Source organism: Misgurnus anguillicaudatus, chromosome 3, assembly GCF_027580225.2.
Source record: "Misgurnus anguillicaudatus chromosome 3, ASM2758022v2, whole genome shotgun sequence".
Classification (NCBI taxonomy): Eukaryota; Metazoa; Chordata; class Actinopteri; order Cypriniformes; family Cobitidae; genus Misgurnus; species Misgurnus anguillicaudatus.
In genome coordinates, this window is record NC_073339.2 from 29,036,476 (window position 1) to 29,063,155 (window position 26,680).

General features: G+C 37.1%; 1 protein-coding gene across 4 annotated transcripts; it reads left to right on the plus strand.

The window, feature by feature from the left end:
• Positions 1–16,243: 16,243 nt before the first annotated feature.
• Positions 16,244–25,572, plus strand: synpo2b (synaptopodin 2b). 4 transcript variants are annotated; one of them, XM_073864021.1, is made up of 3 exons: positions 16,244–16,341; positions 16,471–18,224; positions 23,555–25,572. In XM_073864021.1, the coding sequence occupies exons 2-3, from the start codon at positions 16,542–16,544 to the stop codon at positions 24,038–24,040; spliced, it is 2,169 nt and encodes a 722-aa protein (XP_073720122.1). In that variant the 5' UTR covers positions 16,244–16,341; positions 16,471–16,541; the 3' UTR covers positions 24,041–25,572. The 4 variants fall into 4 exon arrangements, with proteins under 4 accessions (XP_073720122.1, XP_073720123.1, XP_073720120.1 ...); XM_073864022.1 differs by having other exon boundaries at positions 16,250–16,364; XM_073864019.1 differs by having other exon boundaries at positions 16,250–16,354.
• The last annotated feature ends 1,108 nt before the right edge of the window (positions 25,573–26,680 follow it).

Below are 26,680 nucleotides of genomic sequence, written 5' to 3' on the forward strand. Positions count from 1 at the left end.
TCTCTCGCCAGCGGATGTGTCGAGCGCACCGGGACATCTTCATCAGAGTCTTCCCTGCGCAGCCATCCATCAGCGGAGTCAGGTGAGTGCTCATTGACACAATACACATATCAACGCAGCCCAAGAGAACGCGTCATCGAGCACCACTGTTCCGCTTGCCGCGGGTACTACAATTGTGCAGTTAATTCCCCTCGCCCGGTATCTGGAAGCTTGGCAACAACTTCCCAGTCTGTTGCGCTGGCTTTTACGCACGATCCGTCTCGGCTATGCGATACAATTCGCCCGGCGACCTCCCAAATTGACGAGCATTCATTTCACTATAGTGAAACCCGCCGATGCGCATGTACTGCGTGCGGAGATTGCCGTCCTATTGGCAAAGGACGCGATCAAGCCGATTCCTCCAGCCGAGATGAGGTCAGGGTTTTACAGCCCTTACTTCATCGTACCCAAGAAAAGCGGCGGGTTGCGACCGATCCTGGATTTGCGTGTTTTGAATCGAGCACTTCACAAGATGCCATTCAAAATGCTTACACAGAAGAGCATATTACAATGCATTCGCCCACAGGATTGGTTTGCAGCCATCGACCTGAAGGATGCGTACTTTCATGTCTCGATATTTCCCCGACACAGGCTGTTTCTCCGCTTTGCGTTCGAGGGACGAGCGTATCCGTACAAAGTCTTACCGTTCGGGCTCTCTCTCTCTTCCCGCGTCTTCACGAAAGTCACAGAGGGGGCTTTAAAGCCCCTCAGAGAGAGCGGTGTTCGCATCTTGGCATATCTTGACGATTGGCTCATTATAGCACAGTCGTGTCAAATGCTTTGCACTCACATAGATCGGGTGCTCAAACACCTCGCCCGTCTCGGTCTTCAGGTCAACCGAGAAAAGAGCAAACTGTGCCGGGCGGGGGTGCAATAGTATGCACAGATGCCTCCAACACGGGGTGGGGAGCCACGTACAGCGAGCTTGCAGCTTCAGGAGTGTGGACATCACCTCAGCTGCATTGGCACATAAATTGCTGGGAACTGTGGGCCGTATATCTTGCGCTCGTCCGCTTCAGCAGCGAGTTGAGAGGCAAAGATGTATTAGTTCGCACAGACAACATTGCGACTGTTGCGTATATCATTCGCCAAGGCGGTGTGCGCTCTCGTCACATGTCGCATCTCGCCCACCATCTCCTCTTTTGGAGTCAGAAGAATCTGAGGTCTCTTCGTGCCATTCACATCCCGGGGTCGCTCAATACAGCGGCAGACGCATTTTCACAAGCAGCGTGCCCCGGCGAATGGCGACTCCACCCTCAGTCGGTCCAGCTGATTTGGAAACGTTTCGGCAGAGCGCAGATAGATCTATTTGCATCTCCAGAAACAACCCACTGTCGCCTATTTTATTCACTGAACGAGGGAACACTCGGTGTGGATGGATTGGCGCCATGCTTGTGCACAATTCAGAATTGAATTGAGAATGACTCCTTAATTCCAATTCAATTCTTGAATTTGAATTGAATTTGAATTGATGTCAAAAACAGGATCTAGAATTTCAATTCGAATTTGAATTAAAGGAAGCAGAATTGCAATTCAATAGAAATTCAAACAAATTCATATACATATTATACAGTAACTGAAGTGTTAAAAAATGAAGCTTTCAGTATATGAATGCATTACATATTCTATAAATTAAATGAACGAAAAAGTACACGGACCTACAGATAACATTAACAGGAAATTCCCCCCCTAGCAATTAATGTTAAAAACTTTAGTCACATAGCAAATAATTAAGTTAGATTTTTTTGTAATTGTAATTTTGTGGAACACGATGGAACATGACTTCATTTCCAAAAATGCTTTACTTTAACCAAGTATTTAAAATGGTTGCCAAACAATTTTCCAAAGTAACTTTCCTAACACTGAATGTATGTGAGATTCTTCTTGTTGTGTGACTGTGGAATTTCTTTGAATTGCCATGAATTTAATTCCACTTCCTGTCATTCCAATTCCAATTCAAATTCAACTTCCTAGGGCGGAGTCAATTAAATTCAAATTCCAATTCATGAATTGAATGGAGGCCAATTCTGAAATTCTGAATTGTGCACAAGCCTGATTGGCGCACAGCTGGCCGAAAGGTCTTCGCAAATATGCATTTCCCCCAGTGAGCCTCATTGCACAGACATTGTGCAAAGTCAGGGAGGACGGGGAGAAAATTATTTTAGTTGCTCCATATTGGGCCATCAGGAGTTGGTTTCCAGAGCTCACTCTCCTCGCGACAGCCCCTCCCTGGAGGATTCCCCTATCTCAAGAAGGGGGCACGTTATGGCACCTCCGCCCTGATCTGTGGAACCTATATGTGTGGTCTCTGGACGGGGCGCAGAGGTTTTAGGTGATTTACCCCAGGCGGTATCTAACACCATCGCTGCAGCGCGAGCGCCGATTACAAGACAGGCGTATACGCTGAAATGGAACCTGTTTGTTGTATGGTGTACCTTTCAACGAGAGGACCCCCGGGAATGCTCGATCAGTACTGTGCTTTCATATCTCCAGCACCGCTTGGAGAAGAGGCTGTCACCATCTACTATAAAAGTAGATATTGCGGCGATATCTGCCCATCACGCACCCATAGACGGTAGATCTGTGGGTCAGCACGATCTGGTCATTAGGTTTTTAAGAAGTGCACGAAGGCTGAATCCTTCACGCCCTCCCCCTATTCCTCCTTGAGATCTGTCCATGGTGCTGAAAGCCCTGCAGGACGCCCCTTTCGAGCCTCTGCGGACGGTGAGTGTCAAGTTTCCCACTATGAAAACTTTGACGCTCCTCGCATTGGCTTCCATTAAGAGGATAGGGGATCTTCATGCATTTTCGGTCAACGATTCGTGCCTTCAGTTCGGGCCAGCTGAATCCAGCGTTACACTGAGACCTCGGTCGGGCTACGTGCCTAAAGTTCCCACCACTCCCTTCAGAGATCAGGTGGTGAACTTACAAGCGCTGCCTTCGAACATCTAGGAACGGCTCCTGTGTTGGCTTGGAGCCTTTCTTTTGGGTGCTGCACAACCGCACCATTATGGAAGGCCGTTAAGGCAAAAACGTTATAAAAAACTGTTTTTTGTTTCCTTCACCGCTTGGTGGCCGATGTTGCGGAGCATCGGCTGCCAGCCTCTCACTGGATGTATCCTTAGGAACCTGGGTGAGGCTAGCGCCCACATAGCGCCCCCTAGTGGTTTCTTTGTGAGTATTTTCCGTGGAAAGTTTCTGATTTACCACGTTTCCCTTAGCGGAGTTCGTTCCGCACCTCTCTAGTGTTGCTAAGAGAGAGTATTTGTTAGTCCTCGAGTTCTTTCAACCATCACCTTAGTGGTAGACCCCTAGAGGGTTTTTCTTCCGCAGCGATCTTAGTCCCGCCTGATGAGTTCGCTTCCCAGTTCGCCTAGTCACTATCGTGGGTTAAGGAACAAGTAGTGACCGGCCTCTGCTTCAACCCCATTTCCGTCTCCCTTAAAGAGGAGAGTCAGAGGGCTTACGCAGGCACTGGAAGGGTCAGCTTCAGTGGCGCTTTGGTAGGGATTCCCAATTCGGCGGTCACGACGTGACGTCGTAGTGACGACTGAAAGGGAATGTTTCGGTTACATATGTAACCTGAAGGAAGGGAACGGAGGACGTCATGTCCCGTCGCCACAGTTTGCTGTTCCACTGCTGATACCGGCCGGACCCTTTCCTTCTGTCCAGCTTTCTCAGCAAAAATAGCTGATTTGATAACTGCACCTGCCGCTCATTAAATACCTATGCGGCGGGGCGGCGCCGGCAGATGCAATGTTCTGCATTCAAGTTCATTGGCGTTTTAAAGGTTTCTCGAAGCAGATAGGTCACCCGCGAAGTGGTTCCCAATTCGTCGGTCACAACGTGACATCTCCGTTCCCCGTTCTTCAGGGAACGAGGGTTACATATGTAACCGAGACGATTTTTACCTTTTTGGAATCCATTCAGCCGATCTCCAGCTCTGGCGTTACCACTTTTAGCATAGCTTATAACAATCCATTGAATCTGATTAGACCATTAGGATCGCGCTCAAAAATAACCAGTTTCGATATTTTTCCTATTTGAAACTTGACTCTTCTGTGGTTACATTGTGTACTAAGAAAATTAAAAGTTGTGATTTTCTAGGCAGATATGGCTATGAACTATACTCTCATTCTGGCAAAATAATAAAGGCCTGCCATTGAAAGTTACTAAGGGGACTATTTATGGGCAGTACGTAATATCACTATGCCTGCTGCAGCCATGTTACAGCAGCAAAGTCCTTGATTATTATGCCAGAATGAGAGTATAGTCCTAGTCTTATCTGCCTAAAAAATCGCAACTTTTAATTTTCTGTCGATCTTAGTACACGATGTAACTACAGAAGAGTCAAGTTTTAAATAGGAGAAATATCGAAACTCTTTGGTTATTTTTTAGCACGATGCTAATTGTAGGATTACAAATTTATAAAATGTTATATCTAGGTTCCAATGTAATAGCATATAAACTGAAAAAGTGATGTACATTGTGTTTTACATCTTGAGGTAAAGATTATGACATTCTACAATCAAGTCAGGCAGCCCAAGTGGCTAAGACATTAACCTTTTGTCTTTATGCTCTTCCTGATCATTGGGATGGGTACCAAGTTAAAGGTGATTGCTAAGCTCAAGGCACAACTGTGCTTTTGTCTCTATGCATTTGAAGGTATGGGCGATGCTGTTAGGATGATTGGATTAGCACCTATGCATTTGAATTACACTGTTATGCTGATGAATTCAGGGCTGAAGCAATCCCTGGTATCGGGCTGATTCCTTGACTGAATTTACATGCTTTGTTTAAAGTTAAGTGCTTTGTATTCCATTAAGGGGACTGCCCCCTAAAATGTGTATAAATGCAACGTAGGGCTACTGTAAGTCAGACTTGGTGACTGCAGCGCCCCGAGCTCTATGCTCTGATTTGAAGATCGCTTTCTGCAATAAAGACTACTGCTCGAGGAAATCCAAGTCTCCTGGTCTTCGCTAAAAAGGTTTACAACAGATGGTGCCGTGACCCGGATAGAGCTTCTCATTTCACCAAAAACATCTACAAACATCGCTCCAGACTGATTATTTCAGCTCAACTTTGATTTGGTGAGTGTCACTCTATCAAAAGAACCTCTACAGACCAGTACATGTGGTTAAGTGTTAACAAACAGCTGCAGGTTTCTGTTAACAAATGTTTGTTTACCCTCTGTTTAGGCAGGGAAGTTTAGCATAACGTGCTAATATTTGTGTTATCCTCTGTTCAGCCAAAGAAGTTGTTTGGTTATCCTCTGTTCAGCCAGAGAAGTTGTTTGGTTATCCTCTGTTCAGCCAGAGAAGAAGTTTAGTTATCCTCTGTTCAGCCAGAGAAGTTTAGTTATCCTCTGTTCAGTCAGAGAAGAAGTTTGGTTATCCTCTGTTTAGTCAGAGAAGTTTGGTTTAACCTGTTTATCCCGGATGTATAAGAACACATCCATATGAGAAAGTAGGTAATCCTCTGCTTTGCCAAATAAGAATTAAGGCTATCATCCACTTTGTAAGGAAGGTTAACAACAGTGATTATCTGAATCAGCATAGAGAAAAATGGTTAAAAGGCATCCTAGACTGACTCCCACAACTGAAGAAGGTGGTCTTGCGACTCCTTTGTGGTCAGATAGCGAATTCAAATCACTGTTAGGAGTGCAAATGGACCTTATAGTCACTAAGAAAGTTAGACAAGAGCTAACTCAGAAGTATGAAATCCATCCAGACAAGACTGGGTCTGTAGATGAGTGTAAAAGGGTACTAGGAGCATGTATTCGCAAGAACAATGTGAAAGGCATTATCTGCTGCCACAGAGAATTTGGTTTAACGCTAGCTACACAACAGCTTCGGCGTAATTCAGAACTAGAGGAACAAAACAAAGAACTCCGCGCTAGAGTAACCTCTTTGACTAAGAAATTGAACCGCAACAAAGCTACAGTAAAAACTGATATGGAAGAAGTTAGTCAGCCTGATATGAATTATCCTGACTTACAAACTTTCTTTGAAACAGATGTAGCCATCCAATCAGTAGATGATGTGCCTATAAACTCAGTGAAGGTATGTGGCGCTAGAAGAAGATCTCAGGGAATTGAGGGAGTTAAAAGTGTTACTCCTAACTCTTCTGTTGTCCAAGTAAAAACTGTTACAGAAGCACTAGGACCTAAAGATATAGAGAGATTATCTCAGAACTTACCCTCAGCGCGCACAAATTTTTGTGAATTTAGAAGAGCATTGATCGGCAAAATGCGTCTCTATGACATGTCGTTAGCAGAAGTCACACAGCTAATGTCACAAATTCTAACTGAATCTGAATTCAACAGTTATGAGTCCGCTGTTACTTCTGAACTACAACATGCCAGTAAAGGCGATTTAAGAGAAGGTGTTTTAAAGATTCTAAAGAATATCATAGGACCCAAAATCGACTGGTCCAGAATCACTAACTGTGTACAAAGGAAAGAAGAAAGTGTTAGTGAATACACTGAAAGGTTTTGTCAGGAAGCTGTAACTTACAGTGGAATAATTGATGATCCTGAAAATGTGCTAGAGGACAAGGGACCTCTAGTCCGCATCTGGTCAGACGGCCTTGCAGCCGAGTATAGAAAAGCCTTACCATTCCTAGATCTAACTTGGTCTAACAAAACTCTCAGAAGTAACCTAGACAGTTTAGCTACATGGGAAAGAGATGCTGATGTTAAGGCAAAAGTAAGAGTAGCCACAGCTACATTTAACACAAGAAATCAAGAAAATAAATGTCTTAGGAGGGACATCAAATGTCACTACTGCGGGAAGCAAGGGCATTATTTAAAAGAGTGTAGGAGAGGTAAAAAGATACTTGGAGAAATTAACAGTGTTTCTCAGCTCTTACAGAGCCTCCTTACAATACTGAAGCAGCCCCTGTCCTCTACACCCAATCTGTGGGGCAACTTGCTAAGAGTCTAAACATTAAGGCTGTGAGAGCTTATTGCTGTATTGAAATTTACAATGATGAAATACTCTTATGTAAAGATTCATGCAACAAAAAGGTTGCTATTTTTCCTTTTATGTATAAGTGTGGCTGGGACTGCAATCGTGATTTAATCTGATAATCACTTACCACCACCTCTTAAGCAGAATAGTTTACTCTCACAGCCCTAAATGGTCTTTAGCTACAGGTCAGTAATTTATACTGTCTTATGACGTCTCCTATGACTGATTTTTCTTAAAGGTTTTTAAGTTTTTTTTTACAGTTTAAAAGGGGGATGAGCTCCTTTACAATCTAAGATGTTGATAGCTCCCATGTTGACAGGGACAAACTAGGACACATGAACCAGTGAGGAGCCCAGGGAAGAACCGAATGCAATAGGCTTCGGGGGCCAACCCTGCGGTGAAGACTCCCTCATAGGCTTTCCCCATTCCACTAGTCCTTCCTTACCTCACTGTTCTTTAGGTGTCACAAGAATTAAGAAATAGGGAAAGAAGGAACAATAATAGCAGACTCAGACTGAACCGTTTTTGTTTTTTACAACAAATACTGCTCTTTCGTCTTTTGTTTTCTTTCTTTCTTTGTGCAGTTACCCTTGATGGCTGTCCCAAGACGCATACACACCAACCTCCTTAACTGTGTATGAAGCCACAACCTCTAGAGACAATGAGACCCACTGCCAAGCCAACAGTCACGAAGAAAAAATACACAACGCAGAGAAACAAATACGGGAACTTAAGTCATCTCTCAGCATGATCAAGCAAAATTACACCAGAGGACTAAAGATAATTCTTTATGGTTTGGAAACCTGGTGGTAAATGTTAAGTTCAACAAACAACCCTTGCCCATCACAAGGAGATGACAGTTCCAACCAAAAAAGACTATTACCCGTGGGAACTTCACAGACTCTAGCTGCATGTTTGTTTCTGTGTCAGCATGCAGTTCGTCACTACAGACAATCAACACATAACAAGTGCCTGTAGCGATCACAGGTTACAAGAATGAACTTTTCGTGTCTTAAATTATATTTTGTGAGTTATTAGAACTCTCAAAGGGGGAACTGTAGGATTACACATTTATAAAAATGTTATATCTAGGTTCCAATGTAATAGCATATAAACTGAAAAAGTGATGTACATTGTGTTTTACATCTTGAGGTAAAGATTATGACATTCTACAATCAAGTCAGGCAGCCCAGGTGGCTAAGACATTAACCTTTTGTCTTTATGCTCTTCCTGATCATTGGGAAGGGTACCAAGTTAAAGGTGATTGCTAAGCTCAAGGCACAACTGTGCCTTTGTCTCTATGCATTTGAAGGTATGGGTGATACTGTTAGAATGATTGGATTAGCACCTATGCATTTGAATGACACTGTTATGCTGATGAGATCAGGGCTGAAGCAATTCCTGGTATCGGGCTGATTCCTTGACTGAATTTACATGCTTTGTTTAAAGTTAAGTGCTTTGTATTCCATTAAGGGGACTGCCCCCTAAAATGTGTATAAATGCAACGTAGGGCTACTGTAAGTCAGACTTGGTGACTGCAGCGCCCCGAGCTCTATGCTCTGATTGGAAGATCGCTTTCTGCAATAAAGACTACTGCTCGAGGAAATCCAAGTCTCCTGGTCTTCGCTAAAAAGGTTTACAACAGAATGGTCTAATCAGATTCAATGGATTTTGCTAAGCTGAATCAGATATCAGCTGAATGGATTCCAGAATGGTAAGAATCAAATGTTTAACTCTAGGGGAGCTGGAAAATGAGTATATTTTCAAAAAAGTTGACTGTCCCTTTAACATGTACTAACACACAATTACACACCAAAAGAAAGGTAAAATCATAAGGAATTTATGTGCTCTTTAAATAAAACATATGGCAATCAAAAGGGTGTTCTTACTTTATTGGCTGCTGTTTACTCTCATTGTGCCTCTTTACACACTCATATGAACAGCAGCTCATCAACTATATAAAAAAATACAAGTGTTAAGTAGTAAAAGTCATGCTTTATGTGAATTTGGTTTTGAATGCGTTAAATTGTAAGAAGTATGAGCAGTAAATTCTGTACAAGTTATTAACAAGATCTGATCTCCAGCAAGCCGGATCATACAGTGGAAAAAACTAACAGCATGGCTGATTGGCTGTCATAAGTGCTGCCTTGTATGCATGTGGCAACTCGTATCAAACTATCAGATATCAAAGCTATTCTGTCAAGCGGAGATATTTACTTGATCAACATATGTCCTGTCAGTCAAAGGTCAGCCTGTTAAAACCAGTGACGAAACAGTTGTCTATCAATGATAAGAGTGACAACATGTTTTTGTCGCATGACATGACAATTAAATACTGTTCTGTATGTGTTATCCAGTCCAGATAAAAATATTTTGCAATCAGTGCTGTAATATATATTTTTATATATTGTAAAAAATAGTCACACAATGTGTACTAATAGTAGAACTAACCTAAATTAAAACCGTTTTTGTTTTTGCGACATAAATGGCAATAAGACTCTGTTAGTTCCATGAGTAAAATATATGGGCAACAGAGCACACAATATGGAAAACAGCCGCCCCACTGTTGTGTTTGGCTTCCAGGACACAAACACAAGTTTAACATTAAGACTCAAACAGTGAATACCATTCCTTTTAAAGAGAACAGAGGAACAGACAGCAGGATCCCTATTGAGGAAGAAGAATTAATCTCACTGTGCTTTGGTGAAGTTTGTGTGCATGATTCATATAGTTTATAAAATGCAAGGTCAATTTATTACTCTGCAGTCAATTTGTCAGCACCTGGACAATACTATAAGAAATATGTGCAGCTATATTGTATACTGTCAGAAAAAAGTGTCAAAATGGTCCCTGGCTGTCACTGGTCGGTACCCTTTCAAAAAGTACACATTTGCATCTAAATAGTTCATATTTGTACCTCAGAGGTACATACAGTTGAAGACAAAATTATTCTCCCCTTGGTAAATACGAGTAAAGGAATCTGGGAAATAAATCTGCATTGTTTCTCCTTTTATCTTTTTCATTCACAAAAATCCAATGTTTCATTGATAATTTTTTAAAAGTGGAGTGATGGAAATCACATCATAATTTTTTTTTTCTCAAATACACGTTGGCCACAATTATTGCTACCCCTTCATTTAATCCTCTTTGCTGTCTCCATTTGTGAGATTTATAATGTCTGATGAGGATGAAGAATTCATAGTAAGTGATAATAGATTATTCCTCCATACAGAATGTCTCCAGACCCTTCATAGGTTGCTGCTCTCTCCTCTTCAGTCAGTTTCTTAATGGATGTATATTTAACATTAGACATTGAGCACCTTTTAATCCCTGTGTGCACACCAAAGCCCTCTTGTGTTCTTGCTGCAAAAAACTTTTTTCGTTCATATGGCTGCAGAACCTAGTTCTGTTAAAAGTTCCAGTACAGCAAAACGATATGCTGGAGTTTGTTTTTGCATAAGAGCAGAGGATTTCTTAAACTGTGTCCCAAACAACTTGTGTTGATGGAGGTACTGTTTTCCTTTATTTTTTATTTTAAGATTTCTTACAATAAGGAGTTCTCAATCTGTGATCCTTGGAGAGTCTTTGTCCACTCAAATTCGTCTTCTTGCTGAGCATTAAGACAGTATAAACACACATCCTTTTTCTGGCAGATTTGCAACATCTCCAGTCAATATAAACGTCTTCATTATTGCACTGATTGTGAAAATAGATTTTTTTATGAGTTAAAGGGGCCATAGCACAATACTTTTTTAAGATGTCAAATAAATCTTTGGTGTCCCCAGAGCACATATGTGAAGTTTTAGCTCAAAATACCATATAAATAATTTATTATAGCTTGTTAAAATTGCCACTTTGTAGGTGTGTGCAAAAATGTGCCATTTTGGGTGTGTCCTTTAAAATGCAAATGAGCTGATGAAATTCAAACGCTGATCACAATTATGGTGGTTTGTTGCAATTAAAACTCAATTGTGCTTTTCTCTGCACTAAATGGCAGTACTGTGGTTGGATAGTGGAGATGAAGGTGTGGTATTATTATAATAAGAGCTCCTTATGACATCATAAGGAGAGCCAAATTTCAAAGACCTATTTTTTCACATGCTTGTAGAGAATGGTTTACCAAAACTAAGTTACTGGTTTCACATTTTCTAGGTTGATAGAAGCAGTGGGGGCCCAATCATAGCACTTAAACATGGGAAAAGTCAGATGTTCATGCCATGGCCCCTTTAACTATGTCCTCAAAGCCACTTTCTATTTTAAGTAGCTAAACAATCTTTTGCTGGACATCAGCACTATAATCTTTGGTTTTACCTATTGTGATGAATGATTAAAAGGATTTGGGCTTTGTGTTACTTTATATTTATTGTCCTGTGAAACTGGAAGTTATGGCTGGATAACATCATGTTTCTAGTCACCTTGGTGTGCTAAGAAAATGTTAATATCAATTTAAATTTACTTCAGAGATATTTTATTATAATTTTACAATAATTGTGTCCAGTGTGTATTAAAGTAAAACATTTATTTTACAGTGTAATTCCCCCAGATATCCAGATTTTCACACTCTACAATTTTATTTCTTTAACTTGAGGACACATATATTGTTAAAAGTTTGTGTGACTTAAATATTCAAGGAAACATACTTAACCTAAACCTAAAATGTTTTAATGCTATTAAGTTATTTTAAACCCATTTAAAAAGTCATCTAAAATCTTCTACTATTATTTTATAATTCATCATCAAGCTTGTCACATGAAACTTTACAGTCACAGTGGCACTGTATGGTTTAATTTTAGATTATTTAAAATATCCATTAACTAAACATCCAGATTTTCACACTTCTTTATTTTAACCTGAGAACAAATGTATTGTTAAAAGTTTGTGTGACTAAAATACTTAAGAAAGCATACTCAAAGGAACAGTATGTAGGATTTTGGCCAAAACTGGTATTGCAATCACAAAACTTGTGGCAAAAACTGGTAATGCAGTCACACAACTGGTGGCCAATACACAAAATGACAACATAAACATCAGTTAAGGGCTGCAACTCCACTTTTTACATGACAATATGCTTGCCAGACCACTGTTGTCAGTGATATAAGTACTTGAAATGAAAATGATTTCTTAATGTCTAGTATCAGGGCCATTTTATGATTAATTGGTATACATTTCTTACATACTATTCCTTTAACCTAAACCTAAAAAATTGTAACGCTGTTAGTTATTTTAAACCGATTTAAGAAGTCATCCGGCCCCCTAGCCCTGAATATAAGTACCTCAAAAGTACATATTGGTACCAAATGTATGTATACATATCTCCACCCAAATACATATTAGAACCATTTTGATACTGTAGGATAATGCAATCAGATAAAACTTTTCTATGAATGTTTCAGAAATTCATATGTTTTTGAATCACAATAAGGTCTGAAATGTTTCAATAAGCACTGATACCCGAATCGGTTCATAAGATTCCAGAAGCCTGCTGATTCACTTGCCTATATTAGGGCATTGTTATGCTGTGCTTATAAGCAGTCCAACATTACTTTGCGGTTAAGGGTCTGGAATAGAACAGATTTTGTGCCAAGACATGTTATGAATGCTTTTTAATGCTTGGTTATTGGACTTTGTAAAAAGATTCCGTAGAAATTACAGTATTACTGGCAGCTGGTTGCCAGTAACTTACTGTAAATTTTAATGTATGTTAATTACCTGCACCAGTTTGTTCAAAGTTAAATGAAAATTAAACATTAGCAGGTCTTTGTCTTTACAGAATAAAACTAAAATAACAGCCTCATGCAAACATTATGGGAAACAAAATCTGAAGGAAAAAACAGGAAAGCGTTGATGAGGATTTTTGGTTCCCAGAATGCTTTGCACGAGGCCGTTACCCTATATTTCTACTCTGTAAGACAAAGACTTGCTAATGTTCAATGTTCATTCAACCCTGAACAAACTGTTGTCAGTAAATAACGTAAATCCAAATTCACAGTAAGCTACTGGCATCCAGCTGCCAGTAATACTGTAATTTCTACGGAATCTTTTTACAGTGTATTTAGGTATAATATATTTATTATATATATATTATATATATATATATATATATATATATATATATATATATATATATATATATATATATATATATATATATATATATTTGTCAATTTGTTTGTGTATTTTGAAATATATATATATATTATATATATATATATATAATATATATATAATAAATAATAAATATATTATAATTAATATATTTATTTTTAAAATATATTTCAAAATACACAAACAAATTGACAAATATATATAATATGTTTTTGAAAATTTATTTTTCACCAATATATTTTTTGTATATTTTGAAATATATTTTAAAAATAAATATATTTTAAGGCATACATATTTACTTTGCATTGAAAGAAAGACGTTGTAAAACCTGTAAACATCTTAACGTTAATATACCTTAATATATCTTAACGGCAAAAATATACTTATAATTTTATATTTACTTTTTGTACTTCATACATATACCAATGTTTTTATATTGGCCAGGAAAAATATATTTTTTTTGCCTTATCGGTTGTAAAATTAGAAATATATTTCCAAATTCAAAATTAAGCTTTAAGAGAAATGTATTTTTTGCCATATGGGAAACAATGCTAGGAAAAGTCTGCAGTCTGAACAGAAAAACAGACATAAAAAATAAACAGAACAGAAAATAAAATTTCATTTAAGAACAAGTCTGATTTCACCTGCAGTATGAACAAAGCCAAGGAGACAAAAAAAAACTAAAGGGGTTTTGCTACTTAGTCTATAGTTTGATTTTCTTTGTTGTTACATCCCTACAGTCCAAAAAGAACTTTATGCAAGGATTGCTTGAACTTAGAGGAGGAGAGAAGAAGATAAGGAGGAGGCAGAGGAGGGAGAGGTATTGGACCTCTTGAGTGTCAAGTGGAATTCAAGTCCAGGGTGCTGAGCAGGCAGAGTGGTGGAGTGCTATCTCCTTAACTGAACTCACCAGATAAAGCAGGCACCAAGCAAGACATGCACGTAAGACCTAATCCAATTCTGTTCTTCAATAGTTGTCTTTAGTCCGTAATTCTCTCTGTTTTCACTTTTCATCTCTGAAATGTAGGCTATTATTCGTTCCATGTAATAACTCACTTCTGATGAGAGAACTTTAAAAATAAATAGGAATACCTATTTCAGGACATTTTAAAACTTGAATGTGTACATACTGTATATTTAAATTGAATAAACATGATCTTGCATATAATGTATGATACTTGTTTGCATGGGCATGTCTCGCAAATTACAGTGCCTTGACGAAAATAACGAACCAAGTCTGGAATGGAGTTTTCACATTGGCTTTCAATTGCTTTACAAGACAATTTCTTGTATCTTGTGATTATGACACCTTACATGTTTTTTTGCTAGCTGTTGGCTGGTCTGTAATTTGCTATTAAGCCATTAGAGGTGACAACAGAAAGTGACTATATTTTATTTGCCATGTCCGTTTTATCATCTTTGGTCAACAGTACTGATAGTTAGGGATAGGTAAGCAACGTTATACTAGACCAGCATTTAGGAGCTACATATATAACAGTGTGTCACAGCAGTAGTCCCCATGCCACTGCTTTGACGGACACCAGCATCTGTCAGTAGAGATCTGTCATATGATCCAATCTCTCTCTCTCTCTCTCTCTCTCTCTCTCTCTCTCTCTCTCTCTCTCTCTCTCTCTCTCTTTCTCTCTCTCTCTGTCTCTCTCTCTCTCTCTCTCTCTCGCAATCAATTGCTCTAATACTTGATCACTCTTTTGCTTTACAGTCTTGTCAGCCCACCACAAAGTTAGCTCTGACAGTCTGCATAGATACCCACTTTAGCCAAGGGGTTTTATGACCTCTTGCAATGTTTGTTCACCTAAAAAAGCTTTCGGTGAGTCAGGGTCCTTTTGGACGAGTTACCTAAGTGTAAGCATGACAAAATGTTGTGGAAATCGAACTATAGATTGTCTGGATTTAAATGTAAGTTTGTGCTTGTTTTCTCCAGGACAGCTGAGGTATTAAGAAAAACAACTGTATTTTGATATATTGTGTTGAATCAGCTGTTAGATAGTTTTGAGTTTGGCTACAATGTTAATGTATCTGATTAGTGAAATACCCTGAAGGCAAAGTCTTATTTTTAAGTTTTATTCAATTGTAGTTGTTTAACAAAGCTCTGAGCTGATGCTTGTTTTATAGACTTCATACTAATAAAATATATAAGTGGTCTTCTTAAAAGAATGATACATAAACCGCATTTAAATCTTGAATTACAATATTAAAATTAATTATATATAAAACAATATCAAATTTACCTATCAAATCTTGTTAATTCAGGGGATCTGTTGCTATTATTTAATTAAATGCATTGGTGCAAGTTAAAAATTCAAAATAATTGATTTATTGGAAGATTTAAAGTTGCAAACGATTTTTGTTGAGTTGTCCAGAGATGATAATGTTGATAGTTACATCAAGTTAATATTGTGTGTAACTTCAAATTAATTATCTGTGTTAGTTTGTTTAAAACATTATTTAAGTTGTAGTAACTCAATGCATTTAGCTTGATAACTTCAGGTTCCCAGCATGCTTTGCATGGGGCTTGATAGTGAGAGTAAATGTAGAAATATGGTGTTATTTTATGCATTTCTAATCAAGATGAAAACATGAGAAGACATTTAATGATTATTGTTCTGTACTTTTGGTATTTAAAAGATTTTCTGTTATGTTGTTGATTTTTAAGAGGTTACCATTGTGCTGAAGAACAGATCATTTGCTCATGTTGAGAACAGACTCACCGAGCATTATCTTGCTGTTTTAATCGGATGGCATTTTGATAAAAATGCTAAAACTGGTTGTCTTCTGCAGCCTGACAAGTGTTGTTAAATAAAAAAGTTTGAATCATTTTAGTAGTTTAGTATAAATCAGTGTCCAATAATTGATGCAAACTGTTGCTTTATTTTTTTTTGTTGAGTCCAAGCAATATTTTTTAACGTGAATATTTTATACCAGAAAGGAATTATTACCAGTGATAATTGCTATAGATGACCTATGCATGTTTGTCTAGATTGTGAGACTGAATACATAATAGTCCCATGTCATATTATAATATATATAATATATAATTGTGCCTAACTTTTATTATGTTAATTTTTTTCAATCCTTTCCCTAAATTTTTCTTTTATAAATTATCTCTCACACGACTAAGGACATAAGAAACAGTTGAATTTTGTCTGCTGGAGAAAAATCTGAAAACTAGGGGTGCTAACGTGCAGAAACCACTGACAAAGGAAAAGCAAGTTCACACGGTAAAGAAAGGTGGTAAAGGAAAATTTTGTACAAAACAGATTTTAAACTGCAACAAAAGGAAGGACTTTAGATACTGATTCTGCATCAATTGAATACGTTGCTTTTTAATGCTCAGAACCAAGGTGCTGCTTTGAGCTTCTAGTACAACAGAGAATCCAGAAACCAGCAGAGTATAACCTGGAAACAATGGAGCATCTTCCACAGACAACAGGCAAAGGAGTCTTGATGTTTGCTAAGAGACGTCAAAGGATGGATGAGCTTTCCACAGAACAAGAGGAAATGAGACAAAAAGGCAAAGCAGTGGATGCAGTTGTAAAATATGAAGCAGAAATTGCAAAGCTTTCTCCACAAGAAGAACGTACACAAATCCCACCAGATGTCCATTTTACCCAACAACAGCAGTATCGAGAGCAACAAATTTTGCCACAGCCAGCAAACGGTTTGAATGATCCCGATCTATACCAAGGTTTGAATGTTTCCAGACCCCTTGTTCCAAACAGAACCGCCAAGCCTTTCCTGGGTGGACATAATCAAGGCCAAAAGCATTTTTCAGCAGTCAGAAGTGTCTCCAGTCCAACAACTAGGAAACCTGAAAACATATTCAAAGTGCCTGTTCCAGTAAACACAACCCCACAGCTTTGGTCACCCACAGCGGACATAATTGCTTCACGTGATGAACGTATAGCAATACCTGCAATCAGGACAGGGATCCTGCCAGAATCCAAAAGGAGAGGAGTAAGTAAGTCGGATTTGAAAGGAAAGCAGGAGTCTCAAACAAAAGGTCAAATAATAGAATCTGTTCCAGAAGAAGATTTTCTCAGCCTGGGTGCTGAAGCATGCAATTTCATGCAAGCTCCAAAAATCAAGCAAAGAAACCCTCCACCTGTCCTGCCCAAACCTGTTATAAACGCCGCTCATCCACCCTGGTCCGCAGAAGGTCGTGGCTCTCGCGGTGCCCTTTCAGCATCAAACTTAGGACCAGCTTTTATGGATACCCATGTAAAGAGAAACCCGCCACAGCCCATGAGAAAAAGTTGGACCTCATTGCCATCTCAGCCAGTTGCCACATCAAAACACACTTTGCATTCAACCCAAACACCAGCTGTGTTTCAAGCAGCCAAGACTACACCAGTCGCCCTCCATGCTGGTCCTTCTCAGTCTAAAATGTCATGGACTAAGTCACAAAATGATGCCAACTCTGTTTCTTCCTGCCCACCACAGTACAAGAGCACATACTATAATGTACCTAAGGCTCCATCAGCATTTCCTAAACGGTATTCTGATGCAAGTGCTTCTGAAGGGCTGAACCTCAAAGGAAAAGGAGCTGAACTGTTCGCTCGAAGGCAGACCCGAATGGAAAAATTTGTGGTGGATGATGAGACCGTGCAAGCTAACAAGGCCAGATCTCCTTCGCCGCCACATTCTATGCCAAGCTTGTGGAAATACTCATCCAATGTTCGTGCCCCTCCTCCAGCATCCTACAATCCGATTTTGTCCCCTTTATATCCCCTTGCAGCAGTTAAACAGCCCCCATCTGCAATTAGTCAAAAAACACAGCCTAAAACAAACAAGGAGAAAGCCAAACCACCAGCCAAGCATCTTAATACTCTGGATGTCATGAAACATCAGCCTTACCAGCTTGATTCCTCGCTCTTCAGCTACAACTCCAGTGCAGAGGACACGGAAACTAGTTCCAGGTTGTGTTCTGTTTCCCCTAGAGGCGTTAAGCAAAATTTTGCCCAAGCCCCCGCTATTTTACATGCCCAGTCTCCCTCTTTTGATCCATCTGCAATGCTCTCATCCTCCCCAAACAGTATTACTAAAGGTTTAAAGCCAGTTAAGCAAACTCCATCCAAAGCAAGTGTAAAGGTAAGTGTTCCAAACCCCTTTACTAATCAGTCTTCATCAAATCAGGTCATTACTGCACCCCTAGCTGTTAATGATGGTCCCAGTTACAAAGGACTCCCCAAAACCTTTCTGCCTCTGAGTAGCCCGCGGGACAATGTCTTTGTGAAATCTCCTCTCACTAATAGTAATGAATTTATTTCACGATGTGCATTGCCATTGGCTCCGAGACCAAAGTTTTCAGCCAAAAAGTCATACACTGGAGGAAAGCAATGGAAATCAGTCATTTTGCAGCATTAATTGATTAAAAATGATTAAATATTTTAAAAATTGCACAAGATAAGACATATCTTCATGCATTATAACAGTTTCACTGTTTATAAATACATCAATTGAATAATATACATACAGTCATTTGACCATGATTGTACTTAAATGTTGATACAAAGATACAGTAATCTTTTTGGTACTTTGGCTGCAGATATCTTCAGAACCATCTTAAATGTGCATCTTTTTGATATACAGTTAAGTGTCTGCTGTAACTTTTTCTCTGAAAGACCTTGCAGGTCTTGTTTTGTTTTTGGATAGCCTGGAGGTTTTCATTGCTTTCAAAATATAAGTGCAATAAAACAAATACAGATATGTTCTGTATTTTGCAGAATATTAAAGGGGCCATGGCACAAGACTTTTTTAAGATGTCAAATAAATCTTTGGTGTCCCCAGAGCACATATGTGAAGTTTTAGCTCAAAATACCATATAAATAATTTATTATAACATGTTAAAATACTGCAAACACTGATCACAATGATGGTGGTTTGTTGCAATTGAAACTCAATTGTGCTGTGAATTACTTTTTTCTCTCTCTTTTTCTCTGCACTAAATGGCAGTGCTCTGATTGGATAGTGCAGATTGAGGCGGCAGTATTATTCTAATAAGAGCTCTTTATGACATCATAAAGAGGGCCAAATTTCAACAACCTATTTTGTATGTGCTTGTAGAGAATGGTTTACAAAAACTAAGTTACTGGGTTGATCTTTTTCACATTTTCTAGGTTGATAGAAGCACTGGGGACCCAATTATAGCACTTAAACATGGAAAAAGTCAGATTTTCATGCCATGGCCCCTTTAATGAAATTCTTGAATAATGTCAATGTGACAAGAAAAGCATTTTCTTTAGTTGACTTTTTGTTTTTCGATCAAATTATTTGTATTGCTATTTCATTGGGATAGGTCTTAATGTTACGTATTTATTGTTCAGAGTTTTTATAGAGAAAAAGCATTGATAAATCTTATACTTCCCATTCTTGTGTAAAGAAATAAGAAGTGTCTACCTGAAAACAATATGTATATATGAAACACATTCATCACATTATGTCAAGTGAGCCTGGACTGTAAAAAGGTCAATGAAAAAAAGCCGGGCAATGAAATTAATTGATTATTTGTTATTTAAAGCACCAGGTGATGGGTTTTAGCCACAAATGTTTAGGTCAACATAGTAGAGCTCAACTTTTACATGTTTACCTTGCAAATGATTCAGCACTATTTTTATTTCATAGTTATTACATATTTCCACATTGTATAATGTGAAGGGTTTTACACTGCATAGCAGACACTGCTACATATAACTCCTTGTTACTTTCTCTTATATACTTTTTATGTTTTGTCAATACTATTGCACTCTTGGACTTTACTTCAATAAATATCACCTCAGCTCTGTCTGCCTTCCTTTCTTCTTTTTTCTAATAGCTACTTGCTTTCTGGTAAACAAACCACAGCTCTTTTACTGCTATTTTCCTGTTGTTCACAATACTTATTATTAATGTTGTGTATGTGTCAGTAAACGTACACAGCAAAACCTCCAGTGTTAAATGAACACTGCTATAATCCACTTCCAGAGTAATAAAACATTTTTATATTCTTAACAGAAACCATCACAACACTGCTGTATTATGGGGTTAAGAGTGCAAAATTAAGTCTAAAAATGATCAAACACACTATGATCAGAAAAAATGTTTACATCATGGTATTAATATCAGCATCAACAAGCAAACAATATAATTTTGGCTTCTTGGTCAAGTGCCCAGCTAAAGGAAAAACTATCTGACTTCTTGCTATTAATCTTTTCTTCAGTGATTGTGTATTTTAGCAGGTGTTCATCATTAATGTTCATTTATCGCTTCATTATCTTATCATTAACTTCAACACTAAATCAGTGTTACTTTTTAACACTAGTCTTTGGTGTATAAATAATCCAGCCCATCTGGTTGTGGATTACTAAAGTGTCGGTTTCCCGGACAGGGTTAAATTAATCCAGGGCTACGCCTTAGTTATATTAGCAGTTTTCACAAACATAGTTAACAAAAAGAAAACATTAATGGTGTGCATTTTGAAAAAACCGAGGGCACTGATATATGTTCAGATCGGTTGCACTTTATTTTACAGTACGTGTACTTACCTTGTACATATATGGTAAATAAGTAATACATACCGGCAAATGTGTGGTACTTACTTTTAGGTATCTACATGGTAATTAATTGGTATCATTACTGTACTTACCAGTAGTACATACTTGGAAGTTATTATGTAACTCTAGGTAAGTACTGGGTAATAACAGATACATACTTATAATGTAGGTATACTGTAACTAACGAGAAACATTACTGTACTTACAAATAAATTTTATATTGTAAATTTATTTGTAAGTACAGTAATGTTTCTCGTTAGTATTTAGTATTTACAGGCAAGTTAGGGTAAATGACAGGTATTTATAGTGTACATTTATGATAAATAATATCAAACACTACTGTACTTACAAATTGTATATACATGATAAGTGTGTGGTACCTGTAGGCCAGTGTAAGTTAATGAAAGGCACATATGGTGTATGTATACTGTAACTAACGAGAGGCGCTGCTGTGCTTGCAAATTGTATATACATGATAAGTGTGTGGTACCTGTAGGACAGTGTAAGTTATACGTATACCATACGTATATGACAACTATAAGAACAAACATTACTGATGTGCCATTTTGGTACTCAGACTCAGTATCTTTGTCCTTTAAACAAAGCATTAAATAACCGTATGCATTAACTACTGGGTACATTCACTAGTATGTCCATGGTAACTGCATGGAAACAGGACTGTAAAATAAAGTGTTGCTTTTTACACAGTTATTACATAGGACCTACCACCTAAGATATAGCATCATATACATGTCACTGTGAGGCAAACCCAACCATTGACTATCATACGCATTAACTACTGGGTACATTCACTAGTACGTCCATGGTTACTGTATGGAAACAGGACTGTAAAATAAAGTGATGCTTTTTACACAGTTATTACATAGGACCTAACACCTAAGATATATAGCATAATATACATACTGTCCGGCAAACTCAACCATTGACTATCATACGCATTAACTACTGGGTACATTCCCTAGTAAGTCTATGGTAACTGCATGGAAACAGGACTGTAAAATAAAGTGTTGCTTTTTACACAGTTATTACATAGGACCTAACACCTAAGATATAGCATCATATACATGTTACTCTGAGGCAAACCCAACCATTGACTATCATACGCATTAACTACTGGGTACATTCACTAGTTCACACTTATTGTGTATATACAATTTGTGAGTACAGAAGTGTTTAATATTAGTTATCATATATGTACACTATAAATACCTGTCATTAACCCTAACTTGCCTGTAAATACTAAATACTTATATTGTATATTTATTTGTAAGTACAGTAATGTTTCTCGTTAGTTACAGTATACCTACACTATAAGTATGTATCTGTTATTACTCAGCACTAATCTAGAGTTACATAATAACTACCAAGTATGTACTACTGGTAAGTACAGTAATGATACCAGTTAATTACCATGTAGATACCTAAAAGTAAGTACCACACATTTGCCGGTATGTATTACTTATTTACCATATATGTACAAGGTAAGTACACGTACTGTAAAATAAAGTGCTACCGATATGACAGTGCAAAATGTTTTAAAATTAAGACAGCTTAAACATGCATTTGGATAAGCCCTGTCCAGGATACTGCCCCTAACAGTGTAAATTTTACACTGGGGTTTTTGCTGTGTACATGCACTACATTCAACTTAAAATAAAAAAATCTATTAATGTTTTTTCTGTATTTATAATAATATTAGTCTTTAGTCTTTACATTAACCTAGATATATTCTTAATTTAAGTTTCATTTAAGGGTTGCTGCTTGGCACTGTTTCTTTCACCCTGCCACATAGCTCATTTAAAAATAGCTTATACACTGTCATCTTTGCAGCACACAAGCCCTATTAAGATACTACAGTACGTCTGCCAGCCTAGGTAATCTGATCCTACAAGTTTTACCTACTGTATAGACTTTAGACAGAAAGGTAAATTCTGAAATAGCCCCAAACACAAGTCACAGCTGACTGAAAAAAAAAAACCTTAAAACAATGCTAAAAAGCAACAGTGCAGGAAAGGCACCAACATGTATTTCTTAAAAAAATTATAATGTATTTGAAGCTTTAGCTAATGAACAATAATTTGTTGTAGGCATCACTGTTTTATTGATGAAGTTCCCAAACTGAAAATCTAGGCAAAAGTCTAAAGTTTCAGGCTTAAGTTCACATGGATTTCAAATTTTTGACCGTACTCAGTCAATACTCAGAATTTTTTTTACATTTTGTAGGATGAATTCATGCAGAAAACAGTAAAACTGAAAAATGACTTGGTTCACCTTGTTTGGAGGGGTTTGTTGGTTAGTTTGCACAGTTTCTAATTCTCTTTTTATTAACTGTTGGAAAAGACATTCATTTTAGTAATTGATGTCAAATTCATTTATTTACAACAAAAGTTGTAGTAATTCTGCCAACCGTGGGAGAATATGTGCACAGGATATGGGGTTAGTTGGCACAGTGACAAAAGACAATGGGAAAACATTTTATTTTTCATTTTATTTTTTATTTATCAAAAAATAATTTTCATTGATATCTTTAATATCATCATTGAGTGAGGCCCAAGAGGGCAAAGATTTACTTTTAGGACAGCTTTCAGATTTTTACCCAGACATTAACTTCATGCCAACCAACTTCATCTCCCCCACACTAATGGAACAATCTCTAAAAGTATTTACTGACACAGTCCAGATGAGGGCAGTCTAAACACAGAAACACAATTTTTGTTTTGCTCAGGGTTAAAATCTTGAAAGAAATCTCAAACAATGTTTTTTTCATGGTGATAAACTTAAGTCATCACTTGACTTTTCTTGTTTTGTATTAGTACTAGAGAGTGTGAGTGTCATTTCTGTCTCTATAATGTCCTTCTTTCTCTGTAGGAATTTAACAGGAGCAGTTTGTTTTTTCCCCAAAGACAGTCCTCTTTGCCTCCCTCTTCACCTACGTCGACTCCAAGCGTCAATCCCATGCGAAAATCACTGACCAGGCAATTTTCATGGGTGGAACAACCCAAACAACCACTCTCTTCCTGGGAAGAAGTTGTTCAAAGCCCCTTTGGCCTAGATAGGGTCAAACTTACAGGTACAACCCATAGAAAATCACTACCAGCAACAGTAGCAGAATGTAACCAAGGAGCGTGCTTTGGGACTTTTAGTGGTTCACAAGAGAAGATGGCCATAAAATCTGGTAAATCCACAACCCACAGCTTTTCTGCAGTCCCCCAAAATCCTGTCTTATATGGGCTCCCTTTTCATCCCGAAAAGCATCTGGGGCCTAGCAACAGGTACAATAAGAGTAATTCTATGCCCAGGAATTTTACACTTCGATGTGATGCACAATCACATAGAGTCAGTCAAAAACTGTGAAAAGTTATGGATATACACAGTAGTTATCAGTATATAACTGTGATAAGTTATCGATACATATAGCATTTTTTTAGAAACACAACCTTTTTTTGAGCTTTCAATATTTTCCTGTCAAGGACTCATAGAAGAGAAATGTTTTCAATGTTTATGAATGTTGTGATAGATGCGGCTAGAGAAAGAGTTTGGACGATCACTCCACTAGTAAAGAAAAGAGAAGGTGAATAATGAAAGGTATGGTACCTATAATATACAGCAGATATAATATAAACGGATTATATATAGCTAAAATAGTTTTTGATTTAAGCAGAACATTATATTACCTGGATTGAGGATATTTAGATCACTTAATAAAATATAAGAGTTATGGTTAAATCTCTGTTAATTATAAATATGTTAATAATGCAATTAAAATGTTTAAATCCATGGCTGGTTCTAGATATTTGGAGGCCTAGGCAAAATTTATATCATAGGTCACTCGCACCCCTCTTATTTTTTTTTAGAATAATATGAGAAAGTGTCAAAGTGTTTTTCCTACCCTGTAAGAAATCATTTAAGCACTACGGTTATCAAACTGTTGTTTTTTCTCTGTTACTTTTCTTTTTTATCAAGTTAACAAATCGATTAAATTTATGCTAAAAAGAAAATTATGCAAAACCACGTGTTTTAACAAACATGCCTTACTCAAAAATTACTTTTTAGTGCATTTTGAGGCAAAACAAAAATATTGATGTATTTTAAGATATGTCAGTGCAAGTTGTTTTCAGTTTTGACAACTCTTACATTTAGCAGTTATGGAGGCCCCCCTCCAAGTCTGAGGCCCTATTTCATAAATCATATTTGGAAAGTCTGATGTCTAAATTAAATTTCATTTTTTAGTGTGCATTCAATATTTATAAAGACTTTAAATACTTAACTCGTTCCCTGCTTTTGACGAGTTATCTTGTCAATTAAAGCCCGGAATACACTGCAGGATTTTTGCCCTCCTATAAGATTATTACCTTATCAGACTGTGCGACATGAATCGTTTAAACAGGCATTGTTTCACGATGGCAGTCTTTCGTCTGGGACAGCCAATAATCGTGCAGTGTATCCCGGGCTTGAGAGAAAACATTTGCATGAAAAGACGTGCTCCTTATGAGTTTTTAGGGTTATCTGTAATACCGTGATTATGCACTAGACTTACTCAATTTATAAATTTTTTTTTTTACATTTTGCACACGATTTGATAATCGCTTTGAATCTGATCTCCAACAAAATTCCTTCACAAAAATGCAATTATTTCAGCCTTTTGCTGGAAAAAAAAACATAGATAGGATAACACATTTTTTTCCTATTTTGTTTGTTTGTTTATTGTTTGCTTGAAAGCAGAGGGTCTGTTTTTTCATTTAATATATTTGTATGTTTATATATTTTTAGAAGAAAATATTCCTGGAAGGCATTTTTTGAAACTTTTGTGAAAATTACAAAAAATGCTGGCGGGCAACTTTTTTTAAAAAAAGGGCTGGAGGTGAATGAGTTAAAGTGTTTCTGGTTTGTGTTATACTGATAATTATATATATATATATATATATATATATATATATATATATATATATATATATATATATATATATATATATATATATATATATATATATATATATATATATATATATATATATATATATATTTTTAAATGTGCTGTAATGTGTTTATGGGATATGAAGGAAAGCTACAAAATATGATTTTTTTGCACTTGATAATTTATAGTGAAATTTAAATGGACACAGGCTGAAGGCATGAAGGGCACTCTAAAACATTTTATTGTTTGCTCACAGACCAACATATTTGCTAAATTATATAATTAAATATAATGTTTTTGAATGATTTGTATTTTTTTATTTGGTATGATTTTTAAATGTGTACTTTCCATTAAAGACCTAACATTAACCTTTTCTATCTGTTTAATTTGAATAGAAAACAGCATATTAACCAAAATTGCACAATGTTTATTGTCTTTTGTAAATGTACATTTTTCTTTTTCATTTCAGTGTTGAGCTCAAATGATATTTTTGTTCCTAGTTGCTAATTCTATAAAAAGATCTCTGCTGTGTAACAACACTTATATGACCACTTATGATTATGAACACTATCATTAAATTTCATTAAGAAGAACCATCCAGAGAGTTCCTAATGTAATACTGTTTGTAACACTTATTTAATCAAAACTAGTTTAATCAAATGTATGTGCAAGCCTATTATTGACCAGTGATGAGAAGCTATAACTTATAAATACAGTTTGAAATAGTTTGATACAGTAACATAAAATCATATGTTATATTTCTTATTGATCACATATTTTTTACAGTGCCAAAGAACACAGTTTTTTAATCACACAGAGTTCTATTATGCAGGAATTCTTCATCAACACTGATTGTAAATACTGGTAATGATAATTAATGTAATAATGTCCATAGCAGTGAAGTGCAATCCAACATCAACCTTACAGAATAATTAGTTGTGTAATCATGCCTGTCTTTTCCTCTTGTGGAGGAGTGTGTGCTGGGGTGTGGTGTAGGAGATATTTGGGGGGTTAGCTTGCTGGCAGAAAGAAAGAAAGAGCTAAAAAGATTTGGTATCTAATTATTGACACACAAAATT

Bases quoted from the DNA above. Each gene is read 5' to 3' on its own strand.
- synpo2b (XM_073864021.1), top strand. From the start codon at position 16,542: ATGGAGCATCTTCCACAGACAACAGGCAAAGGAGTCTTGATGTTTGCT. The intron at 18,225-23,554 runs GTAAGTGTTCCA...CTTTCTCTGTAG, and splicing joins CATCCAAAGCAAGTGTAAAG to GAATTTAACAGGAGCAGTTT.